General features: G+C 41.3%; 1 protein-coding gene across 2 annotated transcripts in view; it reads left to right on the top strand.

The window, feature by feature from the left end:
• The window catches only part of cacna2d3a (calcium channel, voltage-dependent, alpha 2/delta subunit 3a), a 776,701-nt gene extending 758,832 nt beyond the window's left edge, over positions 1–17,869 (top strand). For both annotated transcript variants that reach the window (XM_080182611.1, XM_080182617.1), the window contains 3 exons: positions 10,371–10,480; positions 14,445–14,527; positions 16,925–17,869. In XM_080182611.1, the coding sequence (XP_080038737.1) occupies positions 10,371–10,480; positions 14,445–14,527; positions 16,925–17,017 (286 nt within the window). In that variant the 3' untranslated portion in view covers positions 17,018–17,869. The remainder of the gene's footprint in view (positions 1–10,370; positions 10,481–14,444; positions 14,528–16,924) is intronic.
• The last annotated feature ends 202 nt before the right edge of the window (positions 17,870–18,071 follow it).

Genomic DNA, 18,071 nt, shown 5'->3' on the forward strand with positions numbered 1-18,071 from the left:
CATTTATATCACACTGTTCAATTGGTAATTTGAATTTCTCCCCCTGTGAGTCTGTCTTAAAACTCCTCCCCACTATTTCCATGGGGGTCTAGTTTAGCAGTATCATATGCCATTGCTGAATAACGGATTGAGGAATTTCAGCCCAATACATAGGGTTGCCAACTCTCCAGGTTGGCACAGAAGATCACTCTGTGCAACCTTGGAGCAAAAGCACCAAGACATTAAAAACGACTGTCTTTTTTGTCACTTTTCTCTTTGCTAGATCTAAAAGTTTGAAAATGAGGGGAAAGGCACTGTTTGTCTGATAGTCACATACCACCCAATTGAGTAGTGAGTTTCTTTTGCGTCCCAGTGGTTGTAGAAAGGCAGTGCAGCACAACGGTGGATGGGTTGACTGACCAATGGCCAGAGAGCGCGGACAAGTCATGATGGAATCTCCACAAACGTATTTAATCACAGTTGGCAACCCTACAAATAGGTGAAGCATCCACACACTAGTATCCCATGGCACCATTACAGGACACAAATAATTTAGTGCTGACATCCAAATTTTGCATTTAACTGATATGCTTGCTTGAGATGTCCTGAGTTTAGATTAGGAGCACATTGAAGTTCCACTGTAATACAAGCAAGGGCTTCAGATTACATCATAAAGCATGACAGTGAAGCTGAAGCCATTTGTTGCAATAAGCAAATACATGAAATTGATCCTGTAACTGCCAGAAGAGTGCCATAAATTATTTGCATAAATTGTAACATCAGATGCCACGTTATCAACATGAAATAATTAAAAATAATTACCTGAGAGTGTACATTCACCCAAAGTTTCTGAAGATCTGCAAGAAATGATTTATGTTTTCCGGTGTTGGCTTTCTGGATTGATGTGATACTTACCATCTTAAGCACTCAAAGCATGACATATCCACATAACATTTTCCATCTCAAAACAGAATAAAGAATGAGCTGCTCCTGCATCACTCAGCCTGGTGCAAAATTCCAAATATTTGTGTAGTTCTTTTCTTACAGTAAGATTAGGGTTAGAAAGCCTGCTTAAACTGTTTTAACATGGGGGTACTTAAATCAACCGCCAACATCATGGGCACATTTCTAACCCAGATCACTGAACTCACTTGGTACAATCGAATCACACGACTTACCTCCAACTCCCCAAGTTCTGAGTGGTGTTTCCCGGTGTGAAGGAACTCAGCCAGCGCTAGTTAATGGCACCACAGATTTGATTTATTATTGTCACATGTATTGGTATACAGTGAAAAGTATTGTTAGAACATAGAGCACTACAGCACAAACAGGCCCTTCGGCCCACTAGTTGTGCCGATCACTTCTATACCTACTAAGCCATAGACCTATCTATAACCCCCCAATCCCATTAGATCCCATATACTCATCCAGAAGTCTTTTAAAAGACCCCAGCGAATTCGCCTCCACCACCACCGACGGCAGCCGATTCCATTCGCTCACCACCCTCTGAGTGAAAAACTTACCCCTAACATCTCCTCTGTACTTGCTTCCCTCTACCTTAAACCTGTGTCCTCTCGTAGCGACCATTTCAGCCCTGGGAAATAGCCTCTGAGAATCCACCCTATCTATTCCTCTCAACATCTTATAAACCTACTTGCACACAATACAGCCAAAGCATACCATACATAGAGAAGGAAAGGAGAGGGTGCAGAATGTAGTGTTACAGTCAAAGCTAGGGTGTAGAGAAAGATCAGCTTAATATAAGGTATGTCCATTCAAAAGTCTGACGGCAGCAGGGAAGATGATGATGTCTGTGTTACTTGTGAAATTTGGCAGGTGGTCAAGTTCAAATCACCAGGAGTACAAGTGGACTAAGACCAAATGTTATTTACCATTCCATTCAAAAATGGCAACTTCTGTTAATGGCCACGGGAGGCCCAGGAGCTGATATAGATGCAGTGGTTCTTTTGCTTGATGGAGCTTGAGTGCGTTGCATGTTGCACATATACAGACTTCCTTATCCATGTCAGCATATAGGGAGGGCCAGTACAGTGCTTTCTTGGCTCTGTATCTAGTCATGTGAGTGGCACAGTGGTTAGCACCGTTGCCTCACAGCACTGGGGACCCGGGTTTGATTCCTGGCTTGGGCCACTGTCTGTGTGGAGTTTGCACATTCTCTCCGTGCCTGCGTGGGTTTCCTCCGGGTGTTCCGGTTTCTTCCCATAGTCCAAAGATGTGCGGGTTACGTGGATTGGCCATGCCAAATTGCCCCTTAGTATCAGGGGGACTAGCTAGGGCAAATACATGGGGTTATGGGGATAGGGCCTGGGTGGGATTGTAGTTGGTGTGGACTCAATGGGCCGAATGGCCTCCGTCTGCACTGTAGGGATTCTATCATTGGGATTCTATGATTTCCAAACTAGAGTACCCCTGATGAAGCTGATGGATTTAGCATTTCTGAAGAAAGGTAGGCATGACTAATCACTGGTCATGCAATATCAGTTGGTCCTGCATGGTTACTTCATCTCTAATGATGAAAAATGTGCAGATCTCAAACAGAAGCTCCCTTGAGGACTCTGGCCAGCCCCTCATGATGATGTTCTGCAGCTGTCTGCATGTGACAGCTGTCTGTGGGGCATCTTTGAGTTCCTGGATTCTTCAAGAGGACAGCACAGCACCTCTATTGACATGATGTCAATACCTTCCTCAGGACTGTAGTGGTCAGGATGGCTCTTGAAAGGGCCTCAGCCAAGTACAGCTCCTTACTGTGTTAGCAGTTAATGCCAAGATTGTAGTGTCCAGCCTTTAGTATCACGCACTGCAGTCGTGCAGACGGAGTGTGAACTCTTCTTACGAGTGGCTGATGATCAGTTTCAGCACTTAAAGGACAACCAGACATGAAGTCATGGAATTTCTGACTGACCACGAGTTCCTTTTTGATTTGAGCAAAATGAGTGTCAGTGTCAGTGAGGGCCCTTGAAGTAAAGGCGATGAGTCTGTCATGGTGGATGCAGACTGCATCAAGTCTGAGCTGGGACGCATCTGTTGATTTGAGAATGGATGCTCAAGAGTATTGTAGCGTGGGTGAGGCTGAGAGTACGTGTTTGAGTCTGTTGAAGACAGCTGTGTGGAGCTCCTGCCAATACCATTTAACATTCTGGTTGAGGAGCTGAGTCATGAGTGTTGCAAGTTTCAAAGTTTCCTCATCTCATGGGAACTACCAGATCCTACAATTTGCATCTCAGCTGCCGAAATCCTTGGCATTTGCATCTCTGCTGTCACCTGTTTCACTGTCTTCACAGGGTGATGAGACCTGAGCAGTGTGTTGTTTAAGTGCACTGGCTCAATGTAAATCCTGACCATATCATCTTTCTTTACTGCAGCCACCATTGTTAAAACCTATTCTGTGACTTTGACTATCAGAATTATGACATTTCATGTTGCCATCCGATGCAACTCACTGACTACTTTCTGCTTCATGGCTGTTGGTACTCTTCCCAGTAAAAAGTCTGACAACACCAGGTTTTAGTCCAACCTATTTATTTGATAATATACTCACAAGCTTTTGGGTTAGCCCCTTCGTCAGGTGAATGGAGAGTTCTGGCCCAGAACTCTCCATTCACCTGACGAAGGGGCTAACCCGAAAGCTTGTGAGTATATTATCAAATAAATAGGTTGGACTAAAACCTGGTGTTGTCAGACTTTTTACTGTGTTTACGCCAGTCCAACGCCGGCATACCCACATCATGGGTACTCTTCCCAGAGCAGACTGTTGGTGGCATCGAGTCCCCCAATCTCATGTGGCATTTTACTGATGGCTTCCCAATGACATCACAGTTGAGGAGGTCTTTGCTCTCTTTCTCATTTCTGGGGCCTATTGTTGCAGAGTATGTACATCTGGACCAAGTTGGATGAGTCCCAGTATGATGCTGTCCTGAAGACCTTTCCACTTGGGTCGACAACGTGAATCTTGAAAGTGCCCTGTGTGCAATGGAGAATGGCAATACTTTCTGTATGGCCACAAGGTCCACCTGGGTGTGAGGGTCCAGTGCTGCATATGGGTCTAGTTCCCATAGCACTCAACTGGACAATACACTTTGTTCCAATGTCTATCTACCTTCGGTTTTGCATTGTTGCAAACATTTTCAAACTGGTGATGCCCTTTTCTGTGACAACGTTGACACTGTCATAATTGAGTGTTGTTGGAGGCTTAGCGGTTTGTTTTTTTTAATTCATCCATGGGACATGGGTGTTGCCGGCTGACCAGCATTTATTGCCCACCCATAGTTGCTTGAGTTAAGAGTCAATCACATTGCTATGGCTGTGGAATCACATGCAGGCCAGACCAGCTAAGGACAGTATATTTCCTTCCCTCATGGACATTAGCAAACCAGATGGGTTTTTCCTGACAATCGACAATGGTTTCGTGATCATCAGTAAATTCTTAATTCCAGATTTTTTAAATTACATTCAAATTCCACCATTTGCCATGGTGGGATTCGAACCCAGATCCCCAGAACATTAGCTGAGTTTCCAGATTAATAGTCTAGTGATAATGCCACTAGGTCATTGCCTCCTCACATGCTCTAGTTGAGCTCCAGTTCATCCACGTTGCTGATGCTCCTAACCTCGGAAGACTGATCGACTCATTGTGATTCTTGTCAAAAGAAAACTGCTGCAATTTTGATCTATAGCATTTTGCGAAATGATTCCACTTTCCACATTTGTTGCAGAGTTTCCCATTTGCAAAACGGGGTGATAGCTGTCACAGTTGGGGCAAGGCATGCCCTGCACTGCAAAAACTTCTGTTTCCTGCCTAAAGTCTTGCTGCTTTTATCAAACTGTTCAATTAGCATGCAAATGCTAATGGTTGTTTGTAGTGTTAAATCTTTCTTTCACAGCAGCTACTTGCAGATTAGGTTTCTGTGGACCCTACAGACTATTTGATATCTGACTAACTCATTAGGTAGGGTACAAAACCTGCATTTTTTCTTGCAAGGTTTTCAGAGTTGATTGTATTGATTCATCGGATCTTTGGTACAATAGTTAGCACTGCTGCCTCACAGCTCCAAGCACCTGAGTTTGATTCCTGGCTTGGGCCACTGTGTGGAGTCTGCATGATCTCCCAGTGTCTGCATGGCTTTCCTCCAGGTGCTCTGGTTTCCTCCCACAGTTCGTAAGATGTGCTGTTGGGTGCATTGACCATCCTAAATTCTCTCTTCGTGTACCCGAACAGGAGCCGGAGTGTGGTGACTCGGGGATTTTTGCAATAACGCTAAGAAATAAACTTAAACTTAGTTAAATGTGTGTCGGTCAAGTAATCTGGTTTTCACTGACAGGCAAATGTTCTCAAATACTTTTAGAATTGTTTTGGGATCCTCTTTCTCCTCTTCCATTTGAAATACAAAGGCTTCTAACTTCTCAATGACCATGGGGCCAGCTAAATTTAGTAGGGTATAAACATATACCTTATTTGACTTATGTGATAATCCAGCACTGCAATATATACACCACTCCTTTCCAAACTTGGTCCAGTTGTCCATGATATTTTTATCAAATGCAAGAGGACCGATGTGGCAAAGTTCTTGGGCCATGCTGTCAACTCCTGACACCAACTAGATGTGCTGGGTTCCCAAAGACTAGCCCGCAAGTACTTGTAACAAACAATACTTTATTGACTAACTGAGCACACAGTACTAAGAGGCTTTTTGACGATTGTTATGAGTGGCTGATGATCAGTTTCAACATTTAAGGGACAACCATATATGAAGTCATGACATTTCTGACAGGTGACACGTTCCTGTTTGATTTGAGCATCACGAGTCTCAGTGTCATGCCTGTACTCTGCTCACACTTCAAGAGAGCTCACATTTCCGTCATGTAACCTCTTAAGTAGCTACATCATCACATAACCACTCAGTCTACAACTATCTTGCAGATAAATTTTAATTATTTAATCTCCAATGGGTGATATATATGTGGCTGAAGGAAATTACTGGCAACTTAGTTCCAACGTAATCCAAAATTAAATAAGGAGCAATATTTCCAATGATAGGAATGATTTTCAACATTAATGCACATTAAGGAAATTAAATCAAATATAGTAGAAGAAAGAGGATTTGCTTCACTTAATGTGCTGTTTTTCACCAGCTGATATGTTGATGATGTCAAGAAGCCTGGAAACTTCATACATTTTAGTTCAGTTCAAAGCTAAAAGCACAACCTTGAAACTTCCAAACTCCATCTCCTGGCCCAGATCTTGCTTCCCTTAACTGGGATTTAAATCCACCAAATGTCAGCCAAATCTTGAGCAGGCTTTGATGGTATGAAAATACAGCTACCACTCAGCTGGAAAAAAGCGATGAAAGGATTGAAGATCAATTATAAAACAGCTATATAAATTGTGTATGACAACTGTAGGAATTTATTGGTACAATTAACCAATGTTATTTTACAATTGATTCATTTTAAAGATGATGCCACAAAGGATCTTACCCTTTTGAAGTTTGACATAAAGGCACATCACTACTTACAAAGTGATGGCATCCTTGCAATTTTTGAGGCCTTCAGCAGTCAGTGATGTTTGCAGCAACAGGCAGTATATCTCAGAACATGTACAGTGCCATATCATTGAGGAACATAAGTAAACTCCCCACACTCTGCTCTGTCCCTATCCCAGCTGAGTGTTGTATAGTTTATTCTGCAGTGTTGGAGGTGGGGGTTGGGAGGGAGGAGTGGGGGTTGGGGGACTGTAGGAGAAGTCTGTTAGTGTTTCCACCTGGCAACTGTTTATATACTTGCTGGCAACTAGTCAAAAACCACATTGGCAGAGGCTTGGGAGCAGACTTCAGACGCAGCTTTGTTATTTCTAATGCTGATGTTCTATTTGATTTCAACATGCTATTATTTTTGAAGTGATGCAGAAAATGGAATCCCTTGAAAGGATTATTACATTTAAAGAGAGACTCTGAGGATATCCATGTATATTATGTACGTACCAAACTTGGCTCAGTGGCAGCAATCATCCCTCTGGTTCAGTGGGTCATAGTTTCAAGCCCAACTTGCACTGTCAAGGAGCCATCGTTTAGATGGGATGTTAAGTCAAGGTCTCCTCTGCTTTTTCAGATAAAAGGTCCACAGCACTATTCAAAGATGCAGGAGGGTTTTCCCCTGGTGACATGTCAATGGCTTGACCAACACTACTGAAAAGATTATTATCTTGGTCGTGATGTTTCTGCAACATTGCATTCTGTGTGAATTGGTTGTAATATTTCCCTACTTTACAACTGTGACCACAATTCAAAATGACTTCATTAGTTGTAAAGTGCTTTGGGATGTCCTGACGTCTTAAAGGGGCACAATATAAAAGCAAGTTCATTCCTTTCCTTTTCATTGTCAAGAAAGAAAATATGACTGCAGAAGTTGATAAAATCTACATGTTGTAAAATTAATCCACATCAATCAGCTTAAATGGCAATTTTATTTCGATAAAGTTTAAACCTAGGAACTAAAAATAAACAGCATTGACAAATAAATGGAAACCTATTTCTTAAAGTGCAATAAGTATCATCAACTACAAATATTTTTTTCAAATTACTGCAAATTTGATATACCTCTGCATCAGAGGAGACTGTTCCATTGATTGTCTTTTTGTATTTAGATTCCATTATATAAGACCAGCCTCAGTATCATCAAAACTGAATATAAAACTGGCAAACGTAGCAATATTGAATAAGATTTGCGATCAGTAGGGAGTCAATAGAGTTACTTGTGATCCATTTTGTATTGCATCTGTATGTGCATCCTGTCATTGACAGACTGAAATAATATGAACATACAGACAAACTGGAAGCAGGAGTAGGCCACTCAGCCCTTCAAGCCTCCTTTATCAATCAATAAGATCATGACTGATCTGAATATAACCACCCACCAACCCCCAGTAACCCATTGACCCCATGCAGGATTTTCTTGTTCTGGGCCGAGTGTGGCTGGAAAGACCCGCCCCTGATCTCGGTCTTAAATGGGAGGCCCCTTACTTTTAAACAGTGGCCCCCGTTCTAAATTCTTCCATAAGAGGAAACATCCTCTCCACTTCGACCCTGTCAACACTCCTCAGGATCTCGTACATTTCAATCAAATTGCCTCTTACTCTTATAAACTCCTGTGAATACAAGCCTTGCTAAATCAGTCTTTCCTCAAGAGGCAAGCTGCCCATTCTTGCTATTAGTTTAGTTAACCTTTTCTGAAATGCTTCGAATGCATTTATATCCTTCCTTAAATAAGGCGACCAATACTGTACACAGTATTCCAGATGTGGTCACATCAGTGTTCTGTACAACTGAAGCATCACCTTCCAACTTTCATATTCAATTTCCCTTGCAATAAACAATAACATTCCATTAGCTTCCCTAATTACTTATGACTCATTATGATTAATTACACACCGTTCCATCGTATTAATACATCATTGCTCTTGAGCTTTTGACAGATAAAACACATTTTCTATTCACATATTTTTTATTAATACATATTGTAAATGGATATTTTCCCAGATTATTTTTAATTCCTTTAATTTTTCATTACAATAATTCATTGAGAGGCATATTCATCAATATTACATTACAATAAACATTATTCACTAATACCTATGTCTGTTGATACGGAGATGATGCCAGAATGGGTCATCCTTTAAAGTTTAAAGTTTTAAAAGTTAATTTTTTTTTAAAGTTGAAGTTTTAAAGTTGCAGCATTAATGTAAGCCTACTTGTGACACTAATAAATAAAGTTTAAAACTTTAAACTTTATTATGTTTTGTGTAAAACCCACTCTCTTGCCCAACGGATGAATCTTTCTGTTTGAGACGTGGAGTTGAGTTTCAGTTCGATCATTTTTGTTTCTGGAATTTTAATAGTTTTTACTAATTTTGTTGAGAATGTTACACTTTCTACCTCTAAACATGTTGTACAAATGAAATCAATGCAAGACATTATTTAATACCTGTGAATGGTTTGTTAAGAAAAAGCCTAGTTCTGAGTGTTATGCTCAGTATTTATGAAGTGTGCTACTGAATGAAATGACATTAATGACAACTTAAAGTAACTTTTAATCACACCAATGATTTAAGGAAAGGAGAGACCATGGGGAAGAAATTTAACAATTGCGAGAAATTCCTATAGGTTAGAAATTAGTGCTAATGATGCCCCCCGCCCCTTGGTCGGAGAATCAGTGGGAGCCTGGCGTCACTCTCATGGAGTTGGTCTGACACAGTTTTAGTGCCTAAGGCACTTTACTGGCCAGTGTGGGCCTTTCCCACTGTCAAACCCCCAGTGAGGCAGAAGTCCTGCCCCTGAGAGCTGCCAGCCAGTCAGAAACTGGCAACTGTCCATTGCCAGCAGTGCCACCAGGAGCAGCAGCTACCGCCGGTAACATTTCAAGGCTACTCTCTGGATCCCTAAGCAGGGTGAGTGGGAGTTGCCGACAGGGAGTGGGGGTAAGGATGAGGAGGTCGGAGGCAGGAGACTGGCTTTCTGCGGCTGCCTGCTTTCTAATGCTGTGTCTCTCCACTGACAATGCAGAATCCCAAATCCCAACAAGGTTTTGTTGGGCAGCCTTTGGGAGGCGTGGGAGAGCCATATAAGACCCAATAAATCCCTGAACTACCATTAAATTCCTGTGGGCTCATAGATAGTTGTTCCGAAGTGGTCCGTTAATGAGGCTAATGGACATCCTACTACTGGCAGATTGGATTCCTGCATATACCTTTCCCATCACCAACTTAATCGCAGACTGTTTACCCAATGCACTGAATTTCATGCAAGTCCTGCTTCCCAATTCTCCTGGCCATCCTGAACACCACTGCTGTCATGCCTCCCTGGCAGGTTCCATTAAATTCTTTTAGGGATGGCTAGATTTGTATTAGAATTGCCTAGGTTTCCTTTGTACCCCTGTGATACAAACATCAATACAATGGAATTCAATTCAAATTCGATGGCACTTTGGCTCATTGAGTCTGTGCCACCCATAACCCCACCCAGGCCCTATCCCCATAACCCCATGCATTTGCTAAGGGGCAATTTAGCATTGCCCATCCTCTTAACCCGCATATCTTTGGACTGCGGGAGGAAACCAGAGCACCTGGAGGAAACCCATGGAGATACCGGGAGAATGTGCAAACTCCACCCAGACCCAAGCCAGGAATTGAACCCGGCTCCTTGGTGCTGTGAGACAGCAGTGCTAACCACTGTGCCACCATGTCACCCCTAAATCTAAGCACAAACTTTCACTGCACTACCCTATTCAAGTTGCACGTACTGGTGGATGTTTAAGGAAATGATGCTCATCTCATGATGCTTCAATAGTTAAATAATGTGTTTCATTTATGTCTGTTGCAGGTCATTTGTCATCCAGCAGATTCCGAGCAGTAATCTCTTTATGGTAGTTGTTGATGCCAGCTGTGATTGCGCTATTGGACCAATTACAATGGACCCTATAGAAATAATGTATATCCTTTAATAAAGGCAATAGGTTTTATCAGTTTTTTTATTCTTACTTTTATGAATGCAAGTTTTCCAGCCAGTCGAGGTAGTAAAACAGATGTGTAATAAAAACACCTCAAAATACTATCTGTACCTATTTATAGGACATAATGCCTGTGTAACTTGGCAGCAGCCACCAGTGCTATGTGGTTATTTTGGAAGACACCCAAGCAGGTCTGGATTAGTCCACAATTTGTTTCATGTCAGTTTAATTAGCTTCACTTATATTTAGTTAGAGCGAGTAATATATTTTTCCTTACATAGATATAGCTCCTTTTGTGCTACGTTTAGGAATTTGGAAATCAACATAGAGCAACTTGCCCTCGGTTTCAACCTCAGACTATTCAGTTACATGGATGCAGCGAGTGCCATTCAGACTCTCCAGCATGTGACTGGGAGCTTGTTCCATTGACCATCCATTGGGGCATATTCCATCACCATCCCTAGATATGTCCCCTCCTAACAACCAAGAGGTAGCGTATAGCCAGGAGGGAGTGGCCCTGGGGTCCTCAACATTGACTCCAGACTCAGTCTCGTGACATCAAGTCAAGCATGGGGCAAGGAAATGTTCTGCAAATTGCCATCTGATACCCTCCATCGACCATTGAATCAGTTGTCCTCCATGTTGAATACCACTGGAAGAGAAATGGAAGGTAGCCAGGGCAGAAAATATGCAGAATGGTTTGGGGATTTAATTGTCCATCAGTAAGAGTTTCCCATATCTCAAATTATCAGCATAATAATGGGAGCTGTCATCAGTGTTATCAAGCTGCTCTTACTCATGAGTAGCTTATTCGCCAATGGTTGGTTTGCGTTCTATCAGAATCACTCAACTCCTTATCTAATGACAGCGTTGGCTGAAAGAATTAAAATCCAGAGGTAAGATTTCATGCGTTATGAAGATTACTGACAAGGACAGCATTTGTTGCTCATCCCTTATTGCCCTTGAACTGAGTGGTTCATTGCCTCGCATAAAGCATGGTGATTATTGGAGACGAATTATCTCTGCCCCAGGACATCGCTGCAGGAATTCTTCAGAATAGAATCCTAGACCCAACCATCTTCAGCTGCATCATTACTGACCTTCTCTCCATAATGCTGTCAGAAGGTGGGGATGTTCACTGATGAGTGCATAGTGTTCAATCCTTTCATAATGCCTTCGTTAATGAAGCAGTTTGAGTCTCTATGCAGCAAGACCTGGACAATATTCAGGCTTGGGCTGATAAAACTTGCAAATACAAGTGCTGGGTAATGACCATCTCCAACAAGAGAACCATCTTCCCAAACTTTAACATCACTGAGTCCCCCATCATTAGTATCCTGGGGTTACCACTGAGCAGAACTGGTCAACTTCTGCTCCTATTTCTTAAGATGTTATGATGTAGAAATTTAACTGGACTGAGCATATAAAAACAATGGCTCCAGCAGCAGATCAGATGCTGAGAGTTCTGCATTGAATAAGTCATCCCCTGACTCCCTAAAGCCTGTCCACCATTTACAGAGGCATAGGTCATGAGTAGGAACAAATACTCTGCATTTGTTTGGATATGTGCAGCTTCACAAAGCTCAAATCCAGGACAAAACAGCCCATTTGACTCTCCATCCACCATCTTAAACACTCATCTCTAGTCTAACACTGGGATACAATAACAGCATTTTGTATCATCTATAAGATGCACTGCAGAAACTCACCAAGGTTCCATTGGATTCACTTTCCAAAACAATGAATTCTACCAAACAAGGAAGTTGGTACATGAGAATATCACGACCTGCAAGTTCCCACCTAAGTTACCCACCACCTGTTTGGAAATATAAAGTTAAAGCCCTAGAAAGCTTAACAACACCATTGGTGTACCGATATACCAAAGGATTTCTGCCATTCAAAAAGGTGACTCAGCACTGCCTTCTCAGGGGTGATTAGGAATGCGTAATAAATGCAGACCTTGCCAATGATATCCACATTGCATGAATGAATAAAACAAAAAGCATGAGTTGAAATATGCGAATGGTTCAATAAAATAGTACTTACTCCAAGACTGATACAGTCACACATATTGTACTATCTCCACGAGGCTTATACAGAGCTGGAAGTCATCACAAGACATTCTGTCAGCTCAGCATCACACTGGACATTGTTAGGATTACCTCAATTTTTTTTTCCATTTTAATAGCGAAATTAATAATGAACGATTATCACCTGAGCACCCAGATCTGCATTTAGGAAGCCCATAGAAGCAACATATATGCAAAGACAAGCTCTGTATTTTTTTTATCCATTTATAGGACATGAATTTATTGCCCATCCCTAGTTGCCTGTGGAGAGTCAACCACATTGCTGTGGCTCTGGAGGCACATGCAGGGTCAGACTGGGTCAGGCCAGCAGATTTCCTTCCCTAAAGGACATTAGTGAACAAGATGGGTTTTTCCAATGACCAACAATGGTTTCATGGTCATCAGTAGATTCTCAATCCCAGAACTATTTTACTGAATTCAAATTGCACCATCTGCCATAATGGGATTCAAACCCAGGTTTCCAGAGCTTTAGTTGCATTTCTGCATTAGTAGTCTAATGATAATATCACTAGGCCATTGCCTCCCCAATTAATTATCTCTGGAGCCCTGACTAAAAACAACCTCAATCTCAAGGATTAACCACATTGCAATTAATTAATGAGTACAAATCAACTTCGTCCCAGATATTGCAGATGACTTCAGTACATGCAAATTTTATATAATCTCAGGATGTTGGTATTGATCGGGCGATTCATTCTGAACACTTGCTGAGCCTGACTAGCAGTTACACCTGCTGGCCTGATATAATGAGTAAGATCAGTCAGTGAGTGAACAAGATCTGTGTCTAGGCCGCCATTTATTGACCCCTACTATTTGCCTTGAAAAGGTGGTGGTGAAATTAAATGGCTTTTCCAGCCACTTCAGAGGCCTGTTAAGAGTCAACTGTGAGATGGGAGTCATCTCTAGGCCAGGAAGAACTTCCCTTCTGTGAAAGACATCAAAAAACCTGTTAGGATTTTAGAACAAATCAGCAACTTGACTGTCACTTTATTGTTGTTAAATATACTTATTTCCAGATTTTCTTCAACCAAATTAACTTTCTCAAAATCAGTTTTCTTCATCTTGAAAGAAAAATATTGTGAATGCTAGAAATCTGAAATAAAAACAGAAAACTCTGTATGAACTCAGCAGGCCCGGCAGAATCTGTGGAAGGGCCATGTGGCGGCACAGTAGCACAGTGGTTAGCACTGCTGCCTCACAGCGCCAGGGACCTGGGTTCAATTCTCAGCTTGAGTCACTGTCTGCATGGATTTCCTCTGAGTGTTCCAGTTTCCTCCCACAGCCCAAAAGGCATGCTGGCTAGGTGCATTGGGCCATGCTAAATTCTCCTTCAGTGTACCCGAAAAGGTGTCACAGTGTGGTGACCAGGGGATATGCATAGTAACATCATTGAAATGTTAATGTAAGCTTAATTGTAACACTGATATACTTAACCTGGACTTGAAATGTTCATTGTGTATCTGTGCCCATGGATCTGCTGGGTTTATCCATTGTTTCCTGTTTTTATTTCTTCATATTTGTGGTACAGGCCTGTGAACTACTAACCCAACAACATAACTGCTGTGCTGCCTGACTGTGTTGCCATTGTTCTGTATAGCTCAAGTGCATTTATAAATCAAGCATGCAACAGATTCCATGTTAATAAATATATGTTAATGCTGATCTATACCTACTAGTCAATACAATACAATTCATGGCATTACGATATCCTCATCAGTTTCCAATCTGTCTTCATTTTCTTGAATCTTTGCTGAGTCCTACCATGATTTTCCAATCAATTTAGCTGCACTGCAATTAAGAACTTGCATTATATTCTAAGAAAGCATTTGAAACTGACACTCCTTAACTACAGTGAACATAATGAATCACTGAAATGTGATCACCTCAGATCTCAGAAAATCAGAAGACGCCCGGATTCCTGTCATCCGTTCCACGCTGACGTAAGCAATTATATTTAAAACAGATTATTCAAATTATATGAAATAAATATTTTAGGAATCAGTTAACCTGTTGTTCTCAGTGAGACAGGAAGCTTATATTCTCTTTCCATAGATACATAATATGGATGAAGGTAGATGTTCTATCGTATGAATGAAAATTGTTGTATGCATGCATGCACAACCAAATGCGCGTGCTACTGCTGATGTTGGTATGGTAATTTGGATTTTTACAGCAGTAATGGGGATGTAACTGTTAGTGTTCATCATCATCACTCCACTGAAATTGACAAAAAACACAACGTCTGCAAATGCGCAGATTAATGTGGAATTCCAAAAGTTGCTACGAATAATTCTATGTTTCTCTGCTGAAGATCCCACTCCCCAACCCCCCACCGCACTGCAGACACGATGGACCAAATGGCCTGCACTGAAACAACACTGTGACCCTGTGATTTCCCTCCTCCCTTATTGGAGTTGGCTCCATAGGGCAGCACAGTGGCACAGTGGTTAGCACTGCTGCTTCACTGCGCCACTGCCAAGTTCATTTCCAAAACAAAGAAGTATAGAAACTAGAAGCAGGGGGAGGCCATTCGGCCCTTCAAGCCTTCTCTACCGTTCATTATGATCATGGCTGATCATCAAATTCAATATCCTGGTTCCCCCTCTTCCCCCCCCCCATATCCCCTTGAGCCCCAAGTTTAATGTTTATTTAATAGTGTCACAAGTAGGGCTTACATTTACACTGCAATGAAGTTACTGTGAAATTCCCCGAGTCACCTCACTCCGGTGCCTTTTCGGGTAACACTGAGAGAGAATTTAGCATAGCCAATGCACCAAACCAGCATGTCTTTTGCTCTGTTGTAAGAAACTGGAACACCTGGAGGAAACCCATGCAGACAAGGGGAGAACATGCAGACTCTGCACATACAGTGACCCAAGACAGGAATCGAATCCGGGTCCTTGGCACTGTGAGGCAACAGTGCTAACCACCATGCCACCCACAAAAGCATCGCCCAAACAGGGACTTGAACCCTGGACCCTCAGATTATAAGTCAGATGCTGTACTAAGTAAACTATCCTGGATTCTATAGCTAATGTCTTCTTGAAATCAGACAACATTTTCACCTCAGTCAGTATATTGACAAGCACTTCCACTCTGACTTTGATAGCCTTGTTTTAGAAAACTTTGAAAGAGTTAGAATTAGTTGAATGAAGTATATTTGGGTTTTTAATAGTTTACTAATTTCATAATTCCTGCTCTATGCCCTCTCAGGTCCTGAAAAGCTAAGCTTCGATTTCTGGAGTGCTTGATTTCTCCAAAATGACGAAACGTTCTGCACTCTTTTAAAATGTTTTTTATAAGCTATTTTAGCTAGTAGCTAAATCCATTTAGGCATTTGTCATTTGGTTCATTGAAGCATTACTATGATTGGCTGTTTGCCTGCTTGCTGACATCACTGCTGATGCAAGTCTTGTTGTCTTGACTTGGGGTCAAATTTAAGCTGGTTTGGAAAAGGGGAAATCCATACCACAGAGGTCATTCGATCTTTATAGACAGCTTTCTTTAAGGTCAGTGGTGAGTGCCGCTAAATGCAAAATCCAGGCCAAGCAATTTTCACTCCTTTACAGAATTGGAGTGATATTAAGTGTTATTGTTGCCCATGTATGATTGCTATGAAAGTGCCATAAAACTGCAATTGAAAAGGTTCTCATCTGAAATAGGGATCATTGAAAATCATCCCACTACATAGCAATTTGCATTGCTCACCCATCCTGCCACCAGGGAACCCATAGCAGAGCTCAAATTCAGCAGGACTGGATGATCCTGCCAGCGGGAAGGGCTAGAAAATTCCACTCATGGTCACCAGAGGAAACCTTACCCCACTTCATTATCAATTTCCAATGCTTACATTTTTTGACGAGAATCATGAACATTTTATGACAAAAACATCATGTTTAAGAGGTAATTTTATCCTATGAGTGAGCAAAGTTAGATTTGATATCTTTCCCTATTTTATATTTAAAATAAAAATAAGTTTTAAATTTAAAAGATTTTGCCTTGGCAGAAGAGCTCAAAACCACAGTTTGCTCCTCCTCTTTATGTGGGAAGCTGAACACAATTCAAGTGCGTGGGACTAGCATGGGTGCAGGAAGTGTACCCAGCTGCAGCTCCTGGAAAGCTCTGGTTTCAGAACTGGAACAGTGGTGGGGACCCCGTGGAGCAACCATTAGTCCGACAGCATTGTGGATAGCACGTTTAGAGAGGTGGTCACACTGCAGCTGAAGGGACTCGAGGAAGGAGGGGAATGTGTGACCACCAGGCAAATTATTGTCCTGCCTATGTCATTATTTTTGTAAAATGTTTTAAAAACTTAAAAATATATTTAACTATTTCAGGAAAATGCAAGAGAATGTGGCGGTGCTTTGGGCCTGAGACCTTGCCTTGCGATTCTCCTGCTTCCTCTCCTTGTGGCATCATCTCAGAGGTGACAGAAACTCAAGCACTAGAATTTTGGCATGCTGAATCCATGGGAAGAATCATAAGCCGAATGACAAGTTTCGAGAAAATGCCAAGCAGCAGAAAAACTCCTACATTACACAAAGCATTAGAAACTGAAAACTTTTGGTGGGCCCACACTGCAGGTAACTGTTAGAAGAGAAGTAGGTGAACGATTTGCAACTTATGCAAAATATATACAGGTATTGTCATTATGGTAACCATAAACTGTGAGACTAAAAATTCACTTTGCAAATATCATTGGTGATTGATTGTTTTGAACCCTGCCTTATCCTTCAGAGATTGAACCTGTTTGTGTACATTTTTAAATAAATGATCTCTTGAAAACAGCAGGTTTGATGTAGCATGGAGTACCTTTTGTTGTGTCAATTGTTAACTCTATGTTCCATGGATGTTTTTTTTTAATTTCTCTATATCATTTGTACATGACTTTAATATTAAGGAAACCAGTTAGTAGTTGTTCCTGTACACAGACCGTTTACAGTGTTAAAATATTGTCAACTAGTTGCTGAACTCCCACTAGAAATAGATATGGAATGCAGAATCACCTCTTCAGCAGACTTTTCAATTCAGAAATCAATTCTATATCTTCCCGCATCGACCAATGTTTCGACTGAAATGCTCATTCATTTTAATTAGCGGTTTGTTGTTTTACTGTAAGTCTTCATTTCCACGCACAAAAAAGGTGGGATATTGAAGCAAGAATTATTCTTAGTACACCTTAAAAAAAGTGTTCTTTGCAGCTTTCCAAATATGCACGTTTTGTATGATATGCTCAGTGATGCTGAATATTATTAAAGAGGAATATTGGAGAAATGTATGAATATGCGTAGAATATTTGATCATTCACATTACTCTGAATAAAGAGAAACATTATCAAATGTTTGTATCTTTATTTTAATCCAGAAACACTGCTGCATTTTGGTAATTAGAAATAATTCAATACATTCAGCTAACAGAACCGCAAGTCAGGATCTGGATCAATGCTTTCAATATTTCTATTTAAAGGACACCTGTTACATTCAA

Source organism: Carcharhinus amblyrhynchos, chromosome 3 (genome assembly GCF_965287045.1).
Source record: "Carcharhinus amblyrhynchos chromosome 3, sCarAmb.v2.hapA, whole genome shotgun sequence".
NCBI lineage: Eukaryota > Metazoa > Chordata > Chondrichthyes > Carcharhiniformes > Carcharhinidae > Carcharhinus > Carcharhinus amblyrhynchos.